General features: G+C 36.5%; 1 protein-coding gene across 1 annotated transcript in view; it reads right to left on the bottom strand.

The window, feature by feature from the left end:
• The window catches only part of LOC150101186 (tRNA:m(4)X modification enzyme TRM13 homolog), a 300267-nt gene that overhangs the window by 160167 nt on the left and 113654 nt on the right, over positions 1-26446 (bottom strand). Inside the window, exon 6 of the mRNA XM_090401720.1 lies at positions 12206-12391. Within this exon, the coding sequence (XP_090257846.1) occupies positions 12206-12391 (186 nt within the window). The remainder of the gene's footprint in view (positions 1-12205; positions 12392-26446) is intronic.

Raw genomic sequence — 26446 nt, 5'->3', positions numbered from 1 at the left:
CTCAATTCAATGCTATACTAAATATTTACAAACTGACATTAGCTTATCATAAATAATTAAGCTATGATACTATAATGGGTATTACGATCATGCCACCATACACATTTTCAACACATAACTTCATATGACATGGACATATAAGATTAATTCACACTATTTAACTATCCTGGTATAACCTCTCCGATAATCTGCTTCTCCTACGTTCCCTTTTGAATTGAACTATGCCTACGCGGTCTTTACCTTTCATTATTCAGGTCACACTTTGAATCGTCTAAATAACGGCTGTGCAACTTGCGACGCGGATATCGATTTCTTTACAGCTTTCCCTTTTTCGTGGTTGTCACTGAAGTTGAAACACAAAGAATATGCTTTCTTTTCCTCGACTATATGGCATTCTTCGCTTCTTACATAGGAAACACGGAACCAAAATTCCGCTTACTTTTGTTTCCGTGTTGTGACGACGGAGATATAACTTCAATCTCGCCACTCAGGAAAACACTGTGAAACCCATACGAAGGAGCTCGCGAAGAACTCTCCTGTAACAGAACCAAAAACCAAAAGCCAAAAAGGTCTAAAAGCCTCGTGGGGGAGGGGTTTCAACCCTTTTATACCTGCTCTCCTAACGGCACCTTTACCTTCCCCCTTATTTGATTTTACTTCACCGACCAATTAGGGTGGCGTTTTTCTGCCAAACGTCCTTTGGTCGGCGAGCCTGTAATGATGTCTCAATCCCGGAATCGGCCCTGAGCGATAGTCTGTTGTTTTTCTTTTGCTAGCCTCTAACTTAATCCCCTTTCCAAAATTTCTCTATGAATTTACTTAATATTTTAATCTCTAGCCTCTCACATACCATCTCTTATGACTAATCCTTTTGTCTTATTTAGTTAAATTTTCTCTCTTATATCATATCACAACATTAATATATTCTTTCTTTTTTTTGTTAGTTAGTTCAACAAACACCTTTATATTTTATATATTTTATTGGATGCAAGAATATTTCTTTTAAATAATTCATCTATCATCTTTTATGCAGGGTTTTTAATTTATTTATTCTTCATGTTACACCATGATAGCTGAGAATTCTACATTCTTAAGATATCAGGTGTAACACCATCTCCAGTTCTGTCCTTGCACACAGTAGTGATATTCCTGATAGTTTGATTCTCACTGGTTTTTAAATAAGTATCCTGCAGACAGAAACAAAAAGATTTGTGTTTCTGAAGCAGATGCTTGATATCACTGATTTTCTGGTGAAACCCACACCTGTTCCATTGTAAAAATTTTCCTATTTTTAGCTTCAAAGACTTGCCTGATTTCCAGAAAGTTGAAGACTTACCTTTGTTGGGTTTATATTTTTCATTAGATTTAGGGAAGTATGGATGACCAGTGTCCATCTCTTTCTCTCAAAAAATATCCAATACATCATCAGATGTATCACGATCACTGGGTAAGTTCAAATTACTTTCAGTGGATACTGAAATATCCATTTATTTTGTATATTCTAAAAAATGTGTTATATTTTGTATATTCTTAAAATGGTATTATACGATAATACCATTTTTAGAGTGGGATCATACATTGTGCAATTGATGTGTTCACCAGAGAAACAATCATATTCATAAAGTTCAGATATGGTGAAATTATCAAATGATGGAATAGATATGCAAGTCTGAGTTGATGTTGACATTTTCTTAACTGTTACTTCCTCAGAATAAGAGGATCACAGAGCGGGTGGTGGTGGTTGGCTTTCTTCTCGCATCTTGATATATGTTCTGTTTTTATTTTTTCTATTTCTTTCTCATCTTTCCACTTCGGACATGCATATCAGCACACTGGATGACCTCCCTGACAGTTGACATATTTTGCTTTCTTGGAAGAGCAAGATTGGTTATCATGCTCTTTACTACCACATCGGGCACAGGTGGCAGAGCCATGTAGTCAAACAGGACAACTGAGACATCCTGCTTTAACAGATGTTGGAGGCTCAGGAGTATCAAATGTAAGGATGCTTTGAGCTGGGACCCTATACGTATATAGATGAACATCCCTATAGACCGTGATGCTCCTCATACCTGTTACCCCAATCTTTCAGCTCTGAACAGATCTCCTCATCAGGGACATCTAGCAGATGATTCCACTCTGAGATCACTCCGCTACAGGAATTGAGTGTTTTATGGTGTAACTATTATTTACTCCACCCATTGATATTGTTCTCAGTAGTTTTTCAGAATGCTGTTGGCATGATATTTCTATGAGGACATTGCAAGAATGTAGTTTCTTAATGGATTCATTCATACTGGTATCATGCCTTTAGTTTCTTGCTTCTGTTATTGAAAGGTGTATCAATAGTATCAATTGGTTGGGGGCTTTGTTAGGTCCCCTGAAATGATTGAGGAGGAAGGATTCATGCTTGAGTGGTTTTTTTGGTCAGCTCCCCCACCCACCACAAACCATATACAAGCACCACAGCAAGCCTTGGGCTCTTTTGCTTGATCATGGGGAAGAAGATTTACTGCAGCACTCTTGACCCTTATCACTCCTGACTGATCTTACGTGGGCCATCCAGGACTGCCTGTCTTGCCAAAGCAGAGCCAAAGTAGTGCAAGACTACCAGAATCCCCTTTCAGGATGTCCACAGGCCACACCCCATGCCAAAAATGGCGACAAGGCAGTGGATCTCAGTGATGGTAGTCTGGAAAACACGATAATAAAAAAAGACTCAGCAGAAGCAGAGTGAAGAATATGGGAAAAAAAGCGAGAGAGAGAGTCAGTATTAGATTGCATGCCCAGGATCAGGAGGGTTAACCAAGTAGGGATTAAATGAATGAGTAGTGATAGAAAGCAGGAGCTGAAAAAAAAAAAAAAAAACATTGTGGAGGAAATATAAAGAAAAGATGATCAGCATGCTCATCAGATATACAAGGCACAGGCAAGGAGGCTGACTAGCATAGTAAGGAAGGCCAAATCAGAATATGAGAGAAAATCCACGACTAGTCTCCACTAGTCGAAGTTGAAGCATTACAACCTAAAGTTATGCTTCTGAGCTTGTTTATGATGCTATTCCTGGCAGATATCTTTAACTTAGTTTTTTCCAAATATTCTTGGTATGTGAGGCTGTGATCAAGTGTGACACCAAGTCACAAGGCAGCAAGAGTTACTTTCACAGATTAGAGTACTGTTTCAGGAATTTATTTTTCTTTTTCTAGGAGCCTCATGATTAGGTGGAAGGCTGAAACAACAGTTTTTGCTGACATTAGAGGATAGTCCCCAGGTTTTGAAGTGAGCTCGGATCTTTGCTCAGTGTTTCCTCAAAGCTTCAGAAGGTACACTGCTTGGAAAGAAGTTAACAGGCACTGACATTGCATTGTGCCATGTGATGAGTCATGTGTTCATAGCTGGTACAAATTGGAGGAATATGATGCTCTCAATTCAGGATGCAAGAAGGGAACTGACTGAAATTTGAAAAAGCCATTGTGATAGAATGCCATTTTACAGACCTGATGGCAAATTTTTGACAAATTGAGCCATCCCAGGTAAACAGTCAGTGATGCCATAGTGAGATGAAAGCACAGGAAGTCAACTGCAAGTGCTACCCGCAGTGGGCAACCCATCACACTTACCGAATGTGACCATAGGGTGCTACGAAGGATAACATGTAAAAATCTCCATTTGTTGTCTGACACTTTTAATGGGGAGATCCAGGCATTGACTGGAACATGAATCTGCACAAAAACATTCAGAACTGAGGCTCACAACATGCGTTTACATGGTAGGAGGAGAGCAATATGCAAGTCCCACATTACCCAAACCAACATGCAATATCATTTTCAGTGGTGCAAAGAATGTGTACAGTAGGACATGGAAGGTTGGAAAGCTGTGTTATGGAGTGGCAAATCACATTATTCCCTCTACTGAGCAGATGGACAGGTGTAGCTGATACCCAGTGAATGTCTCTTACCAGAGTGAATAACCCCAACTATGAAATTCGGAGGTGACGGTGTGATAGTATGGTCCTGTTTTTCCATTTGGCCTCTGTGGTGTCACGAACATTGAACTCCGAGAGGTATCTGAACATTCTGGACAATGCAATGCTTCCTACTTTGTGGCATTTCTACAGAACTGACTACTGTCTCTTTTTCAGCAAGATAACGCACCATGTCATAAGGCTGCTGCTGTAACTGTCTGGTTTGTGGACAAGAATGTCCCCACACTTGACTGACCTCTACGGAACCCTGATTTCAACCCTACTGAACATCTGTGGGATGAACTGGAGTATAGGGTGAGGTCAAGGGATGTCCACACCACAATAGTCCAGAACCTCATTACATGCCTACAGTAAGAATGGTCCAAAATTTCCATTGATTGCTATCCCATGCTCATTGAGAGTATGTTCCATAGGATTGCTGCAGTCATTGCAGAGAAAGGAGGAACTACATCTTATTAAGGTGGGCACCATGGCTGTTTGTCCTCACACTATGGTGTTCAATGACTTCTTTCGAAACAGTATTGTCATGGGGAACGATTGCTATATCATCAGCATAGATAGGCTTTTAATTGGCTAGTGGAGGGATGGCGCATGCATACAGGTTGAACAGAGATGGTGAGACAGCTCCTTGTGGAAATCAATCATGTAGCATAAATGTTCTGCCTTTTTGTAATTTCAAATGAACCATTATTTTCCTATTGGAGAACATTTGTTCTATTAATTTTACAGTTTTTAATCTGTTTTATGCAGTAAGCATTTCCATATGGTGTCATAAGTTATAAGCTGATGTTAGGTCTATGAAGGCAGCACCTATTTTTAAATCCTCCTGGTATACAGAAGGGTTTAAAAAATGGTCCTGTGAAGACCAGGACTTGCAGTAGCATTGCAAACTGAGAAGTTTACAATATACATTGCAAACTGAGAAGCTGTGTAATAGGATACTAACAAAAAAGTCACTCTGTGAATGTCCCAGAGATTCAAAGATGCTTTCCAGATTTGGTTTTATGTAGATTTCACCATGTCTTTCATAAGTTTATCAGTGAGAAGGTTGTAGTGAGGGATGGAAATATTTTCATGTGAGGTATGGCGAGTTTCTTGTAGAGCAACAGCCCACTTTGTGCCTGATAAGGATATTATTTAGTATGTCTGATCCCTCAATGTTCAATTGGAGGATAGTCAGTCAATTACCGATGTTCTTGTTTGGTAGATTTTTTTTTTTTTTGCATTCATTTTTAAGGTGCTTGAAATGATTTGGAGACTGTAGTGGACTTTTGAATATTGCTCTCAGCCTAAGCTATGGATACAAACCTTGTGAACTCAGGATATGTTTGAACTGGTATGTCTACTTTTATGCAGTGGGCTCATTTCTTGTAGTGTCCAGAATATCATTATTGGCATTTGAACTTGAAGGTGAAGTACTGGTCACAAGTTGCTACTTCCTAGCTAGGGCCAGTGCAAGTTACCATCAATCCCATGAAATAGAGGCCTATTCCTGACATAGTGCAGATGCCTGTGCAGTTGAATCTTACCTGATGGACATTTGCTGCAGTTGATCTTTGGGTATCTTTCCTGGGACATGTTTATTTAATGGCAGCATAGGGTACCATATCATAATGTCATCTTAGGCATTTTGGTTTGAGAGGCTTCACCAAGAGCCACTCCACCACCTATGAGAGCAATGCTGCTGTTGTTCTGGAACTAATTATTCATCAGGTTACTCTGCTTATCTCACAGTTGCCCTCCATAACAGGAAGTTGATCCACTATCTGCCACCTATGGAATTATCCACTTGCAGTCAGCTGTGCAACCAGAGATATTCAGATGTTTGTTGATGATACAAAACTGGGGACGACAATAGTTGATAAAGGTGATGTAGATATCCTGCAGGATGATTTGAATAAATTGGCAATGTGGACAAAGAATAATGGTTGTCAATTTAATGTTGTAAATGTAAGGTTATGCACTTTGAGATGAAAAGATTACATTCTGTGTATTACATTGATGAAACATGATTGCATGAAACTGATGAGGCTAGGGATCTGGGAGTAATGATGCAGATAGTTGAAGTGCAGAGGGCATATTGCAAAAGTTGGCAAAATAGCTCAGAGAATTACTTGGATATTGAAAAACACAATAACAAGTAAAAATAGGGAGCTTATTATCCCTCTTTATAAGGCTATGATTAGGCTATATTTTCACTACAATGCAGGGATTTGGTCACCTCAGTTTCTTAGGGATCAAGTTGATGGAGAGGATCTAGTGCTGAGAGACTAAGCTGGTTATTGATCTGTAGAATGCTCACTATGAGGACAGATTGAAGGTAGGTACATAGGTTGGAGTGTTTAGTTCTTAGGTGATAAAGAAGGGGCATGACAGAAGCTTATCAGTTACTTAAAAAGTTCTATAAAATTGACACAAAATAAATTTTTCAATGCACGATGAATAGAGACAGAACTAGGGGGGGTCACCCCTGGAAGTTGTATAAGAGTGTGATTAGCAAGGGCTTGCAGACTAGAATTTGTTTTTGTTTGGAGAGTGGTGAATGAGTGGAATGAATTGTCACTGATAGTGAATGAGTTTAAGGAAAGGTATGATAAGTATTGTTTAAAATACTCTGGATTAGAGATAATTGTTGGAACAACTCTCTCTAATCCAGAGTATTTTAATAATAAGGTATAAGGCGTGACACCTCTTGGCTACTCGTATAAGAAATTGTGACTTTGGCATTACTTCAACCTTAGTATCACCTCTGGGTTTGGTTCCCACTGATGAGACCTCAATAAATGTCAAAACTGGTTTGGGTAGTGACCCTTTCCACAATGTATAGCATTATACATATCCGTAAGGATATGTGCTTTGCATTATGGGATACTAAAGCAAGTGATGTGAAGTCATCAGTTTCTAAATACAAGTTGCCCCAGTCCTGAAAATACTTCAGGCGCAAACTTTGTTTGCTTACACTTGGATAAAGGATTAAACCAAGTATATAATTTCTTGGTATCTTTACTTTATAGTATAACCAAGTGGAAAAACTTCCAACAAATATTTGAACAGTTTTCCATTTTGTAAAGAGAAAAAAAACCTTGCTATTGTACAACCATAAAAGACTAGCTGACTGATTTTCAGTTTAAAAATACTTCATTATTATTTCTTGCATACTACTTAGGAGCTGAACTCATATTATGAAGGTATTTTCTTTTAAGTTATATATGTATCAGAAAATTTTTGGTATCATTTTTGCTTACATATCATAAATACATATTTCATTTAGTATGTGTATATACATAAAGAAAACAGAAAAAATGATTCTTGTTGGAGATTGGAACAACAGAGTAGAAAATTAATCCCACCAGTAATAAAAGAACATTTTGAGAAAATTTGGAGAAAAGGGCTAATAATAATGGTAAGCCTTTACTGGATTTCTAGCGCCTCCATAGCTCAGTTGGTATAGACAAAGCCCTTTGGTTGGAAATACCAGGGTTCGATTCTCATCAGTGACATGAGGAACCTTTATCTGGTTTTTTTCAATGAAAGGTGAGTTAGCTGGTCTCATACCAGGTAGAGTTTTTTTTTTCCACCTGGAAACTCAGGTTTTTCATCCCCCAGAACAGGCAAACTGGCCCTGTGAACACACATGGATTACAGTCAGGAATATTTAAGATCCAGCCATAGGTCTAATTTGTCAGCTATGATGGTTCCAAGCTCGGATAAAATTAGGGGAGATTGAGATGGTGCCGTACTTCCCTGACAAAGGGGGCCTCACGGCTATCATCATATGAAAACTAACTAAATGGACTTCTGCTCAGGACATGGACTAGTGATAACTAACACCATGTTTCAACATAAAGATGTGTAAAATTTCGCATGAAAGAAGAAAAAAGAAATAAGAAAAGCCTCATTGACTACATCATTGTTGATAGTGATATCTTCATGCTTGTTCAAGATACAAGAGCATACAGAGGATTTGAAATTGGAAGTGACCATTACTTAGTACTAAGCAGGATAAAAATGGATATCACATAAAAAAAACAGTATGTAAGAAAGTTTTAAAAAAGAATTAAAGTTGAGCAGCTTTTACAGGTAAACTGTAGACTTGACTATACAAACATTATTGAAAAAAAATGAAAACAAGAACCAAACCTTGGAGTCTCAGTGACAAACTAAAGAACACATTGATTGATTCAGCTATGGAGGGATGTGGTGAAGTTGTTTGAAAGGATAGAAAAATAAGAACACTATAGTGGACACAATGGTGAAGAAAGGAAAAGAAAAGCATACTAAAAGTTCCTAGAAAATAAGTCTACAGATGTCCTAAAAGAATACAGACGAAAATGCAAGAGAGCTAAGCTGTGTGCAAAAGTAGCTAAACAAAAGTCATGGAAAGACTTGACTTGGGTAAGAATATAGAAAATAAATATCAGGAAGGTGGCAAAATGTCATCATCATCGTCATCAAATTCCTGCCATGGGGTGTACAGGATATGATAGCACTACATGAAAAACTTACATCATTACCAACTTCCTATCTACAATTTTCCTCCAAATCAGTCTGTTACTTGTCAAGACTCCAACATTATCAGATCTTATATTTCTATCATTATAGAGGCAATTGGAGAAGCTTAGAAAAAAGAGTACATTTGTAAAAGTACTCTTTCAAAGATGATAAAGGTGATATGGAAACTGGAGATAAGGATATCCTAGATGTCTGGAGTAATTACTTTGAAAGACTGTTAAACAAACCAAGCAGTGACAGAACTGTACTAGAAAATATTCAAGAGGAATGCAAAGAGGAGTACATATCAATACTTGAGGTAGAAAAAGCCAACGAAAACTTGAAATGGGGAAAGGCAGCTAGAGTAGATGATATTTGACCAAAAATAAGTATTATTATTATTAATTGACACCTCCAAGGAGTCCAGAGACTCATTGAGGGAAGGCACCTATTCTACAACTCTCCATCTCCAACACTCAAATCCACCAACTACAGTGAACCACAACTACACCAAAGCCATCTACTGCCCACCACCACTACTAATATATTAACAGACAATTATAAACATCCATGTCTGCAACGTGATTCAAATCTGCAGCCTTTTGGCTGGAGAGCAGATACACTAACACTCGACCAACCAGGCCAGTATGGAGGTATAAAAGTTATGTAGTGGCTACACTGCAAAATTCAGAGGGCCTGGACAGAAGGTCAAATTCCCAATGATTGGAGTAGAGCTTTCATAGTACCCATCTATAAAAAAAGGGAATAAAGATGAACGTGAGAACTGGAGATGAACCTCTCTGCTAAATGTTCCAGTTAAGATTTATGCAAGCACGCCCAAAGAGGTTGAGAAAGATTATGGAAGAGCAACTTGGAGAAGAACAAGTGGGGGTTCAGGCTAAACAGAGGTCGTAAGATCAGATTTTCACTTTAAGACAAATAGTTGAGAAATTGTGGGAATATGACAAGGATCTGTGCTTAAGTTTTGTAGATCTGGAAAAAGGTAATGACAAGGTGCTCAGAGAAAAGCTTTTCAAAACACTACAGTTATATGGGGTGGATGAACATTATACAGAGCAATACATGTCTATATTTAAGTTGTCAGTCAGCAGTTAGAATTGCAGGAAATACAGGAAGATGGTTTGATGTAAAATCAGGGGTAAGAGAAGGTTGCATATTATCTCTACTGTTATTCATCAATATGGATCACATCATAAAAGACAGTGGCATCAATCCTGATATTAAAATTGGAGATGTCAAACTTAGCTCTTTGCTTTATGCAGATCATGTTCTATTCCTAAACAGATCTAATGCAGGATTCACTAACCAAATTGAATAACTGCTGTAACAAATTTGGCATGAAAATCAGCAATAAAATGAAAAAAACTATGAAAATAGGCAGGAACATAGAAAACTTTAGCTGCATTGTGAATGTAGATCCTACAGAACAAGTAAACTATTTCAGCTATTTAGACGCAGTTTTTAGTGAAGATGGCATGTTAAATCTGGAAACAGACAACAGAGTAAGCAGAGCTGGCACGGTGTGTAGCCAGCTGAATAAATTTATATGGAATAAGAGCAATACACAGTCTATATTTAAGTTGTCAGTCAGCAGTTAGAATTGAAGGAAATATAGGAAGATGGTTAGATGTAAAATCAGAGGGTAAGAGAAGTATGCATATTATCTCTACTCTTATTCATCAATATGGATCACATGAAAGAAAGTGGCATCAATTCTGATATTAGAAATTAGCCAAAATACCAAACTCGTGGTATACAAGACAGTGTTTCAAACCAGTTTTAAGTATGCGTATGAGAGTTGGGTTAGAAATAAAGCACTTGATCAAAGACTAGAGACCACAGATATGAGGATTCTGATTAAAATTAGGGAACTGAACCAATGGTATCAATAGTAGAATCATATTAAAAATGAAGATATTAGAAAGGAACTTCACATTATTAGCATTCAATTGTGTCAGCAGAGCTAATCTGAGGTGGTATGGCTTACTTAAATAGAATGAATGAAGAAAGGTTAGCAAAACAGGTGTTTGATGCTAGAAAAGAGACTTAGATGAAGACCAAGGTCTAGGTGGATTGATTCGGTCAGAAGTGCTTAGAAACATGAAATGTTAGATATAACAATATTGGAGTGCTCACAAGTAACAGATTGATTTCGAGGAAAATTGTTGATAGGAGATTAATAATAATCTAAACTTAATGATGTAGTGCTGACATAGTAACCTGAACATCCCTTGGGAGTATATATCAGGAAATTGATGATTATGATGTGTATATATCATCATTATCATCAAATTCCTGATATGTATGAGGTGTACAGGATTCACAATAGTACTACTTGATGCCACTTGTTCAGTCTCCTATATGAAAATGTCAAATCATTACTAACTTTCTATCAACAATTTTCCTCCAGATTAATCTGTTAGATGTCTGGACACCAATATTATCAGATCTGATATTTCTGTATTCTAAAGCACATCTTACTGTATCAGTTCACTAGACCTTGGTCATACTCAGAGTCCTTTTTCTGACATGCTGGGAAAAAAAAACACTTGTTTTGATAACCTTTCCTCTCCCATTATGTTTAAGTGACCATACCACCTGAGATTAGTTCTGCTAACAAATTCCTGAATGATAACAACATGAAGTTCTTTCCTAATATACTCATCCAGAATATGATCCCGATGTCTATTCCATATTTAATTTGCTATCTTCACTAAAAATTGTGCCCCTGAAATATTTTATTTGTTCTATGTTTTTTGTTGCTGATCCTTCATACCAAATTTATGACGCAATTATTCAAATTTAGTCAGAGAATCCTTGAAACTTGTACTGGCTTTATTTAGGAATATATCATCTTTATAAAGTAAAGTAAAAGTAAAATAAGAAATAAATAAAATAAGTAACAGTAAAAAAAAGAAAGTAAAGTAATAAAATACATTTTCGATTTTACTTATATTAAACTAAAGTTTTTATTCAAACACGGTAATTGTCTCCATAATTTTCAAAAATGCATTCGGATCACCGTGTAAGCTTAAAAGAAAGGATAAAAATAAAATAAAGGAAAGAGCTGAGATTAACATATTTAATTTTGGTATCAGATTTAATACCTCTTTGATTCATAATGCAATCTATACAGACTATGAATATTTGTTGCTCAGCAAAATATCACCTGTTTTATTTGTCTTCTTTGTTTTGATCATGTCAAACTGGCATTTACCCAATTCTTCTGCTGGTTCCATTTCTTTTCCATTAATACTTCTTATTTGAACTCTGCTATTTTTTTAACTTTAACTTAGTATTTTCACTATCTTACAGCAATGGAAGAATGACATACGTCCTTATTTGGATGACCTTTTTTTCTGAATCAGAAGTACATTCAAAAGCGCTTTTCAAATCCAGGCGAAATAGGCAGTCTAATATGGAGGCAACAAGGTTCTTCTTTCTATTTTGTGCCTCCATATTAGACTGCCTATTTCACCTGGATTTGTAAAGTGCTAGGAAATGTTGATTAATTTTGAATAATAATAATGCCCAGCTCACTTTTATCATGGTTCAGCTATTGATGCCACTTGTTAAGTCTGTTAATTTTCATCATTACTCCTATATTTACAGTCCTCAGTTTTGATGTGTTCTATTTCTACACAAATTCAAACACACATAAGTTAAAATTAGTTTGCCTGAAAACACATGCAAAGCAGATATATTTACCTCTTCCAGCACCAAATTCAACATAGCAGTTATTGTCATTCAGAAGACTGTATTTTTCCATCACGAAGAGCAAAGATGCCTGTTGTTTTAGATGTTTCAGTACTGATTGGCCATAACCTTTACATTGCAATTCACCTTGAAATAGAGTGTGTGTTCCTTCACTATATTTTATTTCTGGCTTCCATTCTGAAATCAATAAATATAAAAACAACTCACTAAAAGTACAATTAACCAAACAAATGTTCATATGGATTAAATATAAAAATTAATTTATGCTTTGAAAGTTAATTTTTCACTTGGTTAGACTATAATAAATTTAGTTTAATCCTTTATCCAAGTGTGAGCAAACAAAGTTTGTGCCTGAAAATATCTTCAGGACTGGTTAGCTTGGTCCACCTTTGCTACGAGTTTCCCGGTGTTGTACTACCTTACCCCGGTCCTGAAGATATTTTCAGATGCAAACTTTGTTTGCTCACACTTGGATAAAGGATTAAACTAAATTTATTATAATTTATGCTTTGTATCCATGCTATTTCATTTTTCATAATCACATGGCATCCATGTAATTATTATTATGATGATGATTATTATCTGGCCTCCATGGAGTCAAAGAACTCACGAAACATGCCTTAAATCCACTGTTTCCACACTCGCCACACTTTTAGGCAATGCATTACACTCACTATTCACTCTCTATACAAAGAATCTGTTTCTCAACTCTCCTTACACCCTTCTTATAGAGCTTCCAGAATGGATTATAGTTCTACCCTTTTCCTCCCTCTACTCTATGAAATATCTCCCTCACATTAATTTGATAACAACCTCTTTCCAATTTATGTCTCAATCTCAATGTCTCTATTCAGAAGACGCTATAAGTTGCATTCCCTGAATCTCTTCTCGCATCCGACATTATACAGACCTATTAGTAAATCTTTTTTGGAGCTTCTCCAATACATCCCCATTCCCCTGAAAACCAGGAGACCAAATCTGTGCATAATAGTCCATATGTGGCCTGATCAAACCCTTATAACAAGGGAACCATAACCTCTTGGTTTCTGCATGTCAATGTCCTCCTCATTATTGCCATAATCCATTGGGGTGCTGTTATAATCTTAGCAATGTGACCCCTAAACTTCAAGTATCTATCCAATCAGATCTCTCATCTCCTGAATCATTCACCTTCAACATTTCTCAATTAATTATATACTTATAATTTTAATATTTTATTTTTAAATTTTTTTTAATTTTAATATTTTAATAATTTTAAAATTTTAATATTATATGCATCGCAACCTTGCCTACCAATTTCAAGACCTTGCACATGATAAACTGATCACGGAATACTTAAACTATATCCTCTGCATTGGTTACCAATCTGACAGTGTCATCAACTAGCATCATCCTCCCATAATCACTTTTCCTTCTACTTCGCACATATCAAAAGAACACACTAGTATTTTTCTTAGCTTGAGTGGCTAATTAATTCTCATACTGCACTTTTGCTGCCTTTACCAACTTTGTCACCTTCCTGGCCTGCTCTTTGTGATGTGTAAACATGACAAGGCCAGTTAAGCAGCTAAAGAGGAGAAATATGATTATTTTTTGAAAGGCGAGAAGGAAGGAGTATGTTAATATAAATTTTAGCACTGTAATCACTAAGTGTGAAAATAATTTTTCCTCATTAAATTTTTTTTATACTAACATTTACCTATTTCATAAAGGCATAATTAAAGAGAGAAGGGGTCATTTAGAGCTAAAGAGGGATAACTGGCAGAAGACATTCATGTGGCTTTTAAGATATTATTATTTTCCTGATCTCCATGGAGTTAGAAGATCAACACAAAGTCTATCATACCACTCCTTAAACTTATCCATGGTCTGCATGTTCACTACCCTCTCACAGTGCATTCCGTACTCCTACCACTCTCCATGCAAAAAACTTAGTTCTTAACCTTTCACTCACTACCACCTTTTGCAACTTCCAGGGATAGCTTTTTGTACTTGTTCTACTATATGAAAATTTTCCCAGTATTAATATGATAATAACCCTTTAACAGCTTAAATGTCACAATCATATCTCCCATTTGCCTTCTATCTTCCAAACTACAGTCCGCATGCCCTCAGTCCTAACATTTTTTGTTATCCATCTCTGCACCCTCTCTAAGGTTACTTCATCCCCTTCAAATCCCAGTGACCAGATCTGAATACAGACATCCAGATGTAGTCTGATCAGAGTATTACAATGGGACCAGCACACTTATTTTTCATGGCCAATGTTATCCTCAACACTGCTGCACTTCTCTGAGATGTCTTCACACCTTTACAATATATGACCTCGGAACTCCAAATCTCTATCCACAATCACCCCAAGATCTCTTGATTCCTCCATTTCTTCCAGTATCACTCCACCAAGTGAGCAGGAAGCATCCCATCTGTAGATCCCAATTTTTAAAATCTTACATTTAGTTGCATTAAACCGACATTCCCTGTGCCTTTTCCCACCCTTCCAGCTTATTTAAAATCATCTTGAAGAGCCAACACATCAGCTCTATTAATAATAACTTTCCAAAGCTTCACATCATATGCAAACAACTGAACATCTCCCTGTAGCCCTGTGATAATATCATTAATATAAAGATTGAACAGTAATAGTCCAAGGACTGATTCCTTCCTGAGGAACTCCACTTGAACCACTGTTCCCTTCATATACAACTCTGATATTTATCAGAGAGCAAGTCACCAATCCAATCCACTAACCTGATATCCAAACTCAAATGATGCAACCTATAAATCAAGTTGTTATGTGGAACCTGTCAAATGTCTTGGAAAAATCTAAAAAAGACAGCGCATGCCTTACCCTCATCCACTGCTCTTGTTACTCAATTGTAAAAGGTAACCAGATTACTAAAACAAGAGTGTCCTTTAACAAATACATGCTGGCCTGCTTAAATAATATTGCCCTCCTCTGCCCTCTTTACGAACATCCCAATCAATGATACAATTCTTCTTTTACAGGACAAATTCCCTCCAGATATCATGGCGCTCTTTGCGCATATACTGTATTATGTTCTGGTTATTTTATATTGCAAAATGCTTTCTACCTACAAAAAGAAGACACAGCCATGGGCTTGCCATTATCCCCTGCCTATTGCTAACTTTTATATGGAACATTTTGAGCAACATGCTCTAGATTCCTCTCCATTAAAACCCAAAGTCTGGCTTAGATATATTGAAGATGATTTTGCTATCTGGCCCTATGATCGCCAGACACTAGACACTTTCCTTAGCCACCTAAACAAACAACACAAACACATACAGTTCGCAATTGAAATCAAAAAGCAGAACACACCTCTGTTTCTTGTCATACGACTTCCTTCTGGCAGTCTTTCCTTCACTATTTACCAGAAACCGACACATACTGGCCAATATATACACATAAACTCCTACCACCACCCAATACAAAAACTAGGTGTCATTAATACTCTAAGAAATAGGGCTTTGAAGATTTTCTCCAATGAACAAGCGCTTGACAAATTTTAAGTTATCAGCAATACTTTTCTAAAAAATGGTTACAGCCAAAACACTATTAAAAAATTCTTCACAAGACCTCAATAAAACACAAAGATAAACCAGCCTATAATAAAACTATAACCATTCCTTACATTAAAGGGATAGCAGATAAAATAAATAGAATACTGCAGAAATACAACCTCAAAGCCGCCTTTAAACCTCCTGCAAAATTAAAAAGCTTACACAACTCATCCAAAGACCAACTCCTTCTGCTGGCCCACCCTCGAGTATACCGTATTTATTGCACCTGTAATCTACCATATATATATAGGGGGAACAGGACACACAATTCGTTTAGACAAAAGGAACATAAACAACACTACATAGAATTGACTGAAAAAGCACCAGTTGTTTACATCACAACAAAACATGCTATGAACGTAAATTTAAGGAAGCCTGTAAGATTCTTATCAGCCACCCCTAATCTGAACAATAATGATGGTCTAAAAATCCCAAGCACATGGAAGCACATATTCTACCCACAGAACCTTTCTCCCTAAGAGTTAACTATAAACAGGAATGTAGATAATCCAGAATCTTAAATCTAATATAACAATTGTCATGTTAAAAATAGGACATCATTGTTACTGTAAGAAAACTACCTATATGAAAGAATATTTCTCTTATGTTATCTTAAATAGAATATAGCTTTGATGTAGTTTCTAAATAATTAATTTTTTAATTTTATCTATATGTTTGTTTTTCTGTTTTATATATATGTTATATTTTCACTAGAGGTCATGCCAGTAGAATAACCATTGATCAAATCATTGTTTCTTTAGCATACTGTGAGAAATGTAACTCAGCTTGTCCTTGTATACTTCAGATGATGACCTTAATATGAAGGTCGAAACGTTGGGGAAGTTAAAATAGTTATTTATAACATCATTGTCACGTCCATAATTTCTAAAATGAATGCTGATCACCATGTAACACTAAAAAAAAGGATAATATTATACTCATCTGCCCAATTCTGTATACTTCTTACCAATTTCTCCAAAGTCTTAACTACAGAAGAAATACAAACAGGCTTATAGTTTGATACCTCCACTCTTATGCAATGGTACTATCTTACCCTCTTTCAACTATCCAGGAACCTTCCCCATTGTAAGACTTTGATTAAACAGTAATGGTCCCAGGACTGATACCTGTGGAACTCCACTTGTATATTCCCCTCATATACAACCAAGTATATGAGGGGGAACAAACAAGTTAATGGCACAGTTAGTTCCATAGAACATTCCCTTAAAACATGTGGTGAAATTCCACCTAGTCTCCCTGCCTTATTGACATTTAGCATGCTCAGTATTCAGAATACATCCTCTTCATTTGCTTCTAACACTTCACCACTCATTATCTTTCTAGGAATAAAGTCTGTAGTACCAGTGTGGAACACTCTAATAAGGTGATCATTAAATAGCTCAATTATGTTATCTGCTTTGGTCACCCAATTCCTATCTCCACCAAGCAAAATCCATCCACTAAAGTTTTCCTCCTACTCACCACACAGCAAATAAACTACCTGGGATCCTCCTTGGATTACAGCATCAGTCTTCTCTAGTATTCTAATTTTTCTCTCCTTAGAATACTAGTTACTTCTATCCCGAGCCTTATATTCATCATACAGTATTCACTTTTTCCTCTACAATCTACTTTTTATTCCTATTGTCATCCATTTGACTCAAAATTGCTTTGTCTTCTTCACTCGAGGTATACACTCTGTCACTGCTGTCAACAAATTTTTCTTAAGTATCTCCCATTCACTAATGAACCCTCCTTCCTTGAATTTTTTCATCCATTATCATGCTGTAAGCTTGTTTCTAAGTCTATAATAGTTGCCTGTGTCATAATGCCATGTAAATTTAGCATACTCAGTATTTGGAATACATCCTCTTCATTCGCTTCTAACACTTCACCACTCATTATCCTTCCAGGAATAAAGTCTGTAGTACTAGTATGGAACACTAATAAATAGTACTGCATGGTTATCACTCTCCCCAACAGAAGGCAAGTATGCCATTTCAGTCACAATTAGATCCTCTGATGTCAGTTTTCCCTCAAGAAATTAAAAAATTCAGTTCCCTTATTACTGCATGCTGTCTCCTCTGCCCCAGTTTATATCGCTATAGTTGAAGTCCCCACATAATGATCGCTCGCTTTGCACTTGCCAAGCTAATTTGTCTAAACATTTCCTGCTCATCATCTATATTTCCTGGTCTGTAGAATCCTACTAAATATCTTATCTTATAAACATCTATCTCACACCATATACAGGGTGTTCGGGATAAATTTGACAGTTTCGTAAGGAAAAAGAAAATCTTCTTTGTATCTATTAAATTTAATGAATTGACAAAAAAACATTACAGGCAGAGTTAATTACAATACTATCAACAAGATTTACTCAAAATAACCACCATTAGCATCGATCACAGCTTCAATTCTGCTTCGGAACCTCGAACAAGCTGATGCTACAGTCTCCCTGGGAAGGGCCGCAAAAACTGTTTTAATTTTATCCATTAACTGGGCTTTTGTATTACTGGAAGTGCGATTGGTGTCTTTTTCAACTGCGCCCCATACAAAATAATCCATGGGGTTAAGGTCTGGGGAGTTTGGAGGCCAAACATTTGGACTGGTGAAGTCGTAGAAATTTTCAGACAACCATTTTTGACTTTTCCCAGAGGTGTGGCAAGGGGCCGAATCCTGCTGCCATACATACGGCCTACCATTGGCTACCCTTGTTATCCAGGGCTTGACTACAGTTAGCAACTCCACGAACAAAGCCCGAATTCCAATGCCAGGGTTCTTCAACACCTGTTCCTGCAGATTTGCGAGGAATTCTGCTGTACGAACGCAATCAGATCGTCTGCTAGGGATCTTTCTTCTTGCTACATCCTCGTAGTCACCATTGCAAGTCTCTAGTTCATGCCTGATTGTTTTTACTGTATTCAGGGAGCATTGGGCAGCAGTCGTAATATCCTTATTTTGATGGCGGGCACGAATCATCATGATACAAGTTATTCTCTTCCATGATTCAGGTGGGTTCCAGCTATCCATCCTTTCTGACATCTTGTATATGAATGAAGAAGGGTCCAAACTTTTAAATGAAGAGAAGTGTGTGTTAATACATGTAACTTACGGAAAAATATAATTAATTATAAATATGTCAAATTTATCCCGAACACCCTGTATATACTCCCAAAGCCAATTAGTATTATTTCCAATGAGATTCTCCACCCTGATGCACAATTCATCTCTTATCATGAGTAACACATCACCACATATACTTTCCCTATCCTGCTGTAGGTCAGTTTGTGCTCTTAGAGAATACAGAGACAAAGGTAAGAAAGCTAAACATTGTGTAACACTAGCTAAACAAAAGTAATGGAAGACTTTGGTAAGAACATAGAAAATAAATATCAAGAAGGTGGCAAGATATTCTGGAGGTTGTTGAAGAAGCTCAGAAATGGAGGAAAGAGTGCTGTAAAAGGATTAGAGATGATAAATGTGACAAGAAAACTGGAAAAACAGATATCCTTGAAGTATGGAGAATTACTTCAAAAAATTGCTAAATGAAACAAGCAGTGATAGCACAGTGGTAAAAAACACTCAACAGGTATGCAGTCATGAATAAATATCCAAGGCCTGATTTCAGGATATTGATTTCCAATATCCTGAAATCAGGATATTGATCTCCTGCTGCCTTTCCTCATTTCAGGCCATCAAAGGCCTGAAATGAGGAAAGGCACAGGAGTAGATGATATTCATTGCTCAAGTATGGAGGTATAAAAGTCTTACAGTGGATGCATTGCATAGTTCAGAAGGCCTGGACAGAGGGACAAATTCCAGATGATTGGAGTAGAGCTCTCATAGTACCTATATATAAAAAGGGAAATAAAACTGAATGCGAAAATTACAGAGGTATTTCCCTACTGAGTGTTCCTAGAAAGATTTATTAAAGTATACTTGAGAAATGGTTGAGAAGGGTTGTAGAAGAAAGCTTAGTGAAAAACAAGTTGGATTCCAAATAGAGGCTGTCAGGATCAGATTTTCACTTAAAGACAAATACAGTAAAACCCTTTTTTACACTTTTCAGGGGACTGATGGAAAAAAGTGTAAATAGCAGGAAAGTGTAAATAGCAGGAAATATAAAAAAAAATTAAAAAAAGGCTAAATGATGACTTACTGCTAGTATGTGAGTCTACATACTGGATTAGAAAATTTAATAACTGAAAATAAATGAATTTAGAATTACTTACATTTATCGATTTAAAAAAATCTTTAATTGTTTTTGCTTTTCGTTTTTTTTTTTTTTTTTTTTGACATAGCGCCAGATTGCTTTGCATTGAGTTCAATGCTTGACCTGTTTTCTACTATCGTGTTCAAAGTGAACACGTAGAGTCCAAGATCTTTTGCTAAATGCACATGTGTTCCAGCATGCAATCTACACGTCGCAGAATTGCCATCTTTTCTTCTACCGAAATACGTTTTCTATCTTTTTTCTCCGTGTTACTAACATGGATAATCCACCACCGCAACTTGAAAGCAACTTTCACAAGCTAAATTACGTAGCAGAAATTCTGCAATATCAATTCGTACTGTGATTGAAAAATCACAGTATCGCTCATCACTACATTACTGCTTCAAGCGTGCAAGTCACCATGATGGCAGAAACGAAACTTACAACCGAAAGCAACGCCATCTGGGAACAGAAATGCGCATATTTCTGCAGAAATTGATTCGAAAATCAGTATTGCCACCCGAGAAAAAAAATGCAAATCACGGGAAATAACGTCCACATCAAGTTGTTAATGGCGGGTAAACAATATATCGTAAGAATAGGCCTTATGACGGGACCAACGGAAAATGACGTATATGGCAGGAAAATGTAAATTGCATCTTTGGTCAAGTGTTTTACTTCTGGCCCAGCTGTCAGATCCATAAGTTAAAACGTAAAAACAGGGTTTTACTGTAGTTGAGAAATCATGGGAATATAACAAAGATCTGTATTTAAGATCTGGAAAAGGCATATGACATGGTGCCAAGAGAGAAGTCATTCAAAACACTACAGTTGTATGGTGTCAATGGGGCATTATATCAAACAATACTTCTGCAGTTAGAATTGCAGGAAGTACAGGAAGATGGTTTATTGTTAAATCTGGGGTCAGACAAGGATGTACATTATTCCCTGTGTTATTCATTATCTATATGGATCACATTATGAAGGAAAGTGGTATTAAAACTGATATTAAAATTGGAGATATTAATCTCAGCTTTTTGTTTTATGAAGACGATGTCATACTTCGAAATAAATCCTCTAAAAGTCTGCAAAATTCCCTTACTAAATTGAATAACTGTTGTAATCTGCGGTCTTTAGTCTTTGGTCAAGTGTTTTACTTCTGACCCAGCTGTCAGATCCATAAGTTAAAATTGGTTTGAACACTGTCTTGTATAGAGCTAGTTTAGTGTTTTGACTAATTTCTCTCTCATTCCATATAAATTTATTCAATTGACTTCCTACCATATCAGCTTTGTTGATTCAGTTGTCTATTTCCGTATTTAATTTACCATCTTCCTAAAAATCGCGCCTACATAGCTGAAATGTTTTACTTGTTCTGTAGGTTCTCCATTCACAATGCAGTTGATATTTTCAATGCTTCTGCCTATTTTCATTGTCTCTGTCTTGTTATTGTTGACCTGAAGACTAGAGACCACAGATATGAGAGTCCTGAGAAAGATTTATTTATAGCGCATGCTGATATAACAGCCGTGGAAGTATGGCACATCTCAATTCCCCCACAATTTTATCTGGGCTCGGGACCGGCATAGTTGACAAATCAGGCCTATGGCTGAGTCTTAAGTATTCCTGAACGTAATCCATGTGTGTTCACGGGGTCGGTTTACTTGCTTGCGGGAGGAAACCCCCCCAGATAAACTGGTGAGAAAAATCCTGCTGTCTATGCCCAAGACTGGCTAACTTGGCTATGTCTGAGAAAGATCCTTAAGCTCCTCACGTCAGCGACAAGAATCAAATCCAGGACACTCCTTCCTGAGTAAGGTTACGGGCATAAACAGATGGCATCAATGGCAATACATATTAAAACAAGGATATTAGGAAAGAACTTAACATTGTTAGCAGCAGAAATGTGTTAGCAGACCTAATCTCAGGTGGTATGGTCACTTAAACGGAATGGGAGAGGAAAGGTTATCAAAACAAGTGTTCTCTGCAAGGTTGGCAGGAAAAATACCCAGAAGAAGATCAAGACATAGGTGGATTGATATGGTAAAAAGTGTCTTAGAAGCTAGAAATATAAGATCTGATAATGTTGGAGTCTTGACAGGTAACAGACTGATTTGGAGGAAAATTGTAGATAGGAAGTTAGTAATGGCGTAAATTTGTCATGTAGTACTATCATATCCTGTACACCCACTGATGGTACATGGCAGGAATTTGATGATGATATTCCTATGACTTTTGTTTTACACACAGCTCATTTATTGTTCTTGGCATTCTTTTATGCATCTATTGACTTATTTGCTAGGAATTTTCAGTATGCTTTCTTCTTTGCCATAACTGCTTCTATAATTATGTCTACCACAGGGTTCTTATTTTTCTATCCTTGCAAACTTCACACCCATGCCTCCCTAGCTGAATAAATGTTTTCTTCAGAGTTTCCTTCTCGTTTTCAAAATGTTTCATTGTTTCTTGAATAATTCTTACATAGTTGAGGATACAGTTTACCTGTAAAAGATGCTAAACTTTAATCCTTTTAAAAACCTTCTTACATATTGTTCTTTTCAATGTGATATTAATTTTTATCCCAATGAAAACTAATTGATGATCATTTCCAATTTCAAATCCTCTATGCACTATTGTATCCTTAACCAACATGAAGATATTAATATCAATATTAACAAAGCCAACAAGGCCTTAATTATTACTGTGAGATATTTGAGAGTGGAATGTTTTGATTAATTTCTTAGGTGATATTATTGTAAATTCATTGTTTTTGTCAGCACACTGATTAAACATAGCAGTGAAAGGCAAATCATTGCGTAGTTCTGCTCGAAAGACAAAGTGAACAGCACAGATTACTTAAAAATGGTACAGTGTCATTAATGTACTACATATGTGTGGAAACATGTCACAGATATTTATGCAGAGGTTAAATAAGAGAAAAGACAAGTGTCGGTATGCAGGAAATGCGATATTCTGATGGACCACAAGGATTGCTTAAACATGAGTTTAAATATGAGTAGGGGACATAGCATCACACCTGAGACAGCAGTTGAAAATTGTGTGAATGTTGAGATAGTGTGTGGAAGTAACAGCAAGGAAAAAAAAAAGTTCAACTGATGATAAAGTGGGCAATAAGGATGTTGAAAAATAGAGAAATGAATGGTAATGGCGAGCAGGGTTAATGATGAAGAAATGTGTGTGTATGTGTAACTTGTGATAAAATAGTGAGAGTGAATGATAATGAAAAAAGGACGCAGGATATAAAAGCTGAGTTGATGAAGATGAGGCAGATGTGGAGTGGAATGAAGAAAACTAGATATATATATATATATATATATATATATATATATATATGGAAAATAGAAGATGAAGACAAATCATGTCATGAAAGACCCTCAAGTGGAGTTGTATGGCAATCTGATTATTAGAGGTGTAGTAAATGTAATATACGAGACTGGATTTCTACCCAAAGATATTAATCACTCAATTTTCGTTCCAATTCCGAAAAAAACAAAAGCTACAAGATGTGAAGAGTTCAGGACAATCAGCCTCATCAGTCAAGTATCAAAAGTACTCCTATATGTTATTCTTGAAAGAAATAAAAGAAAAATAAACATAAAAATAAATGATACACAAAGTGGCTTCAAGGAAAATGTAGGTACAAGAGAAGGTATTTTCAACGTCAGAACCATCATAGAAAGATATCTAGAAAAACAAAAAGACGTGTACTTCTGCTTCATAGATTACAAAAAGGTATTCGACAATGTCCAACATGAACAATTAATTGAAATCCTTTCAAAAATAGGCATGGATGGAAAAGACATTAGGCTATTAACTAATTTTTACTGGGAATAGACTGCATCTTTGAGAATAAATAGAGAGACCTCAGAAGAATTCCCAGTTCAGAAAGGTGTGAGACAAAGCTGTGTCTTTTCTCCGATTCTCTTTAACTTGTACACAGAAGAAATATTTAATAAAATTAGTAACCTCAAAGGAATCACTGTAGGGGGCAGAAATATTAATAACCTAAGATATGCAGATGATGCGGTTTTTCTAGCTGAAAACAAATATGACCTCAAAAATTCTTATAAATGAAACCCTCAAGTATAGCAAACAGTATGGCCTCAGTTTCAACTTTAAAAAGACAAAAATCATGACAATTTCAAGAGAAAAGAAAATACCAAAAACATGCATCAATATAAAAGGAAATAAATTAGAACAGGTGCAAAAATACATATATCTCGGACACTTGATCAGAGAGAATGGCAGGACAGAAGATGAAATTAGAAAAAGGATTGAAATTGCAAGGTCAACTTTCAACAGGATGAAAAATCTACTAACATCTAAAGAATTAAATCTGAAAACAAGACTAAGAATCTCCAAATGCTACATATGGTCTACATTATTATATGGAGTAGAGACATGGACACTCTCCAATCTGAGTGTGAAAAAACTGGAGGCTTTTAAAATGTGGATGCTGTGAAGAATTATGAGAATATCATGGAAAGATAAAAAGACAAATGAAGAGGTACTAGAGATGGCAGGCATAAACAGGAGCCTGATGAAAGAAATTAAAAAGAGAAAAGTCAGATATTTTGGACATATTCCGAGACATAACTGCCTACAAAGGACACTTCTCGAAGGAACTGTTGAGGGAAAGAGAAAGATAGGAAGACAAAGACTGGAGTGGATGAAAAATATAGAAGACTGGACCTATCTCTCATATGAGGAATGCAGCAGAGAGGCGCAGAATAGGACATGGTGGAGACATATGGTAGTCAATCTCCTGGAGGGAGAAGACACCTGACAGGACAGTAAATGAGAAGTTGCACATGGTTTTGTTTTCTCAGAGGTTAAATGAATAGAGTGATTGAGGAATTGAATATGAGGAGTAACCAAGCAAATGAGTTGGTAGTGGTAGTAGGAACAAATATCTTGACTGGGAACAAGGAGAATGTAAGATTAGATATCAGGAGGCTGTTGAGAAGGATAAAAGATAATAGTGTGATAGGAAAGGTAGTCAGTGTGTTGCCCAGGTATGACAGTGACAAAATGAGGCAGACAGTAAGAATTATGAATGGTATGTTAGCAGAAATGAGTGAAGAGGAAAAGTGCAGTTTCTTTCTTAAGAGTGATTACGGCATTTGAATGGTTTTGGTAGTAGTCATTTGGAGTTACTGTTGCTGGAAGGGAGAGTAATGAGCACCAGAGAATGAATCTGAGCAAGTAAGAAGCGATGCAAAAGAGCATGACAGTAGAAGAGAGATAGTGGTGCTTATGAATGAAGAAGTGGGCATCGTGAGTGTAGAGAATGAGAAAACAAGTGTGAAGGCAAAGATGGGAAACAGGGAGACTCAGGGTTGACAGGGGAACACAGTATAAGAAAGGTTAATGCTCCAAGCAGATGTGAATGCATGTGTAGACAAAAGGGAAAGGGAACAACCTGAGATGTAGGAAAAGCAGTTGGATTTGAAGAAGATTCTGGAATGAGTAAGGAGAAAATGAAATGGCTAGAGGAAAGTATGGAGAAGTCACATTTAATAAGTGTATCAGTGAAAATTCTTATAGATCTAGGAATGAGATGTGTATACAAATGCTAGAAGTCACAGAAACAAAGGATATGAAATGGTTGAATTAACTGAATTCATTCACCCAAAAACTGTTGGAATAAGTGAGACATGGTTGGATGAGGATGACATCCTGAAAGAAATACAAATGGAAAAGTATGATGTATTTCATGAAGATAGAAAGCGTCAAAAGGGAGCTGGAGTGCTACTGATGATAGAAAAAGAGTTATGTCCACACAAGGTAGAGATGCAATGCAACCAAAATGATAATAGTGGTTTTGAGGCAGTATGGTGTGAGATATAGGTAAACAGAATGAAATACTTCGTCAGATGTTGTTACAGATGTGGAGGGTAGTGACCAGGAAATGTATTAGCTGAGCAAATGGGAAAAGGATAATCATTATGGATTTTAATTATGGCAATATAGACTGGAATGATGAGATAGCAACTGGAAGTAAAGAAAATGAGTTTTTTGAGTTTTTGAGGGACAACAACCTCAGACAGTATGTAACAGAGGGCACATTAGGATTGAAGGTCTTGAATTTGATCATATCATCTTGTCGGAGGATGTTATTATAAATGAGGTATCAAATCTCCCTCCAGTTGAGAGTGATCATGAAGTGATTATTTGGGTTGTTGCCAAACATGTGAGGACTTCTGTGAGGAAAGGGTATATGTGGATCTACAAAGCTGGTGATTATGAGAAGCTCAGGAGACAGCTTGCAGGTGTAGCATGGAATGAGGAGTTGGCTGGAACGGAGATCAATGCTGATTGGATGATATTCAAGAACTATCTAGTAAAACCAATGTCTAATTATATTCCAAGGGTCAGAAGATTAAATAAGGTAGGTGTGAAATGGATGAATA

This window comes from Typopeltis vanoorti, chromosome 12 (assembly GCF_054136105.1).
Source record: "Typopeltis vanoorti isolate ZY-2024b chromosome 12, IOZ_Tvanoo_1.0, whole genome shotgun sequence".
Taxonomy (NCBI): Eukaryota; Metazoa; Arthropoda; class Arachnida; order Uropygi; family Thelyphonidae; genus Typopeltis; species Typopeltis vanoorti.
This window is presented reverse-complemented; position numbering and strand designations above follow the sequence as displayed.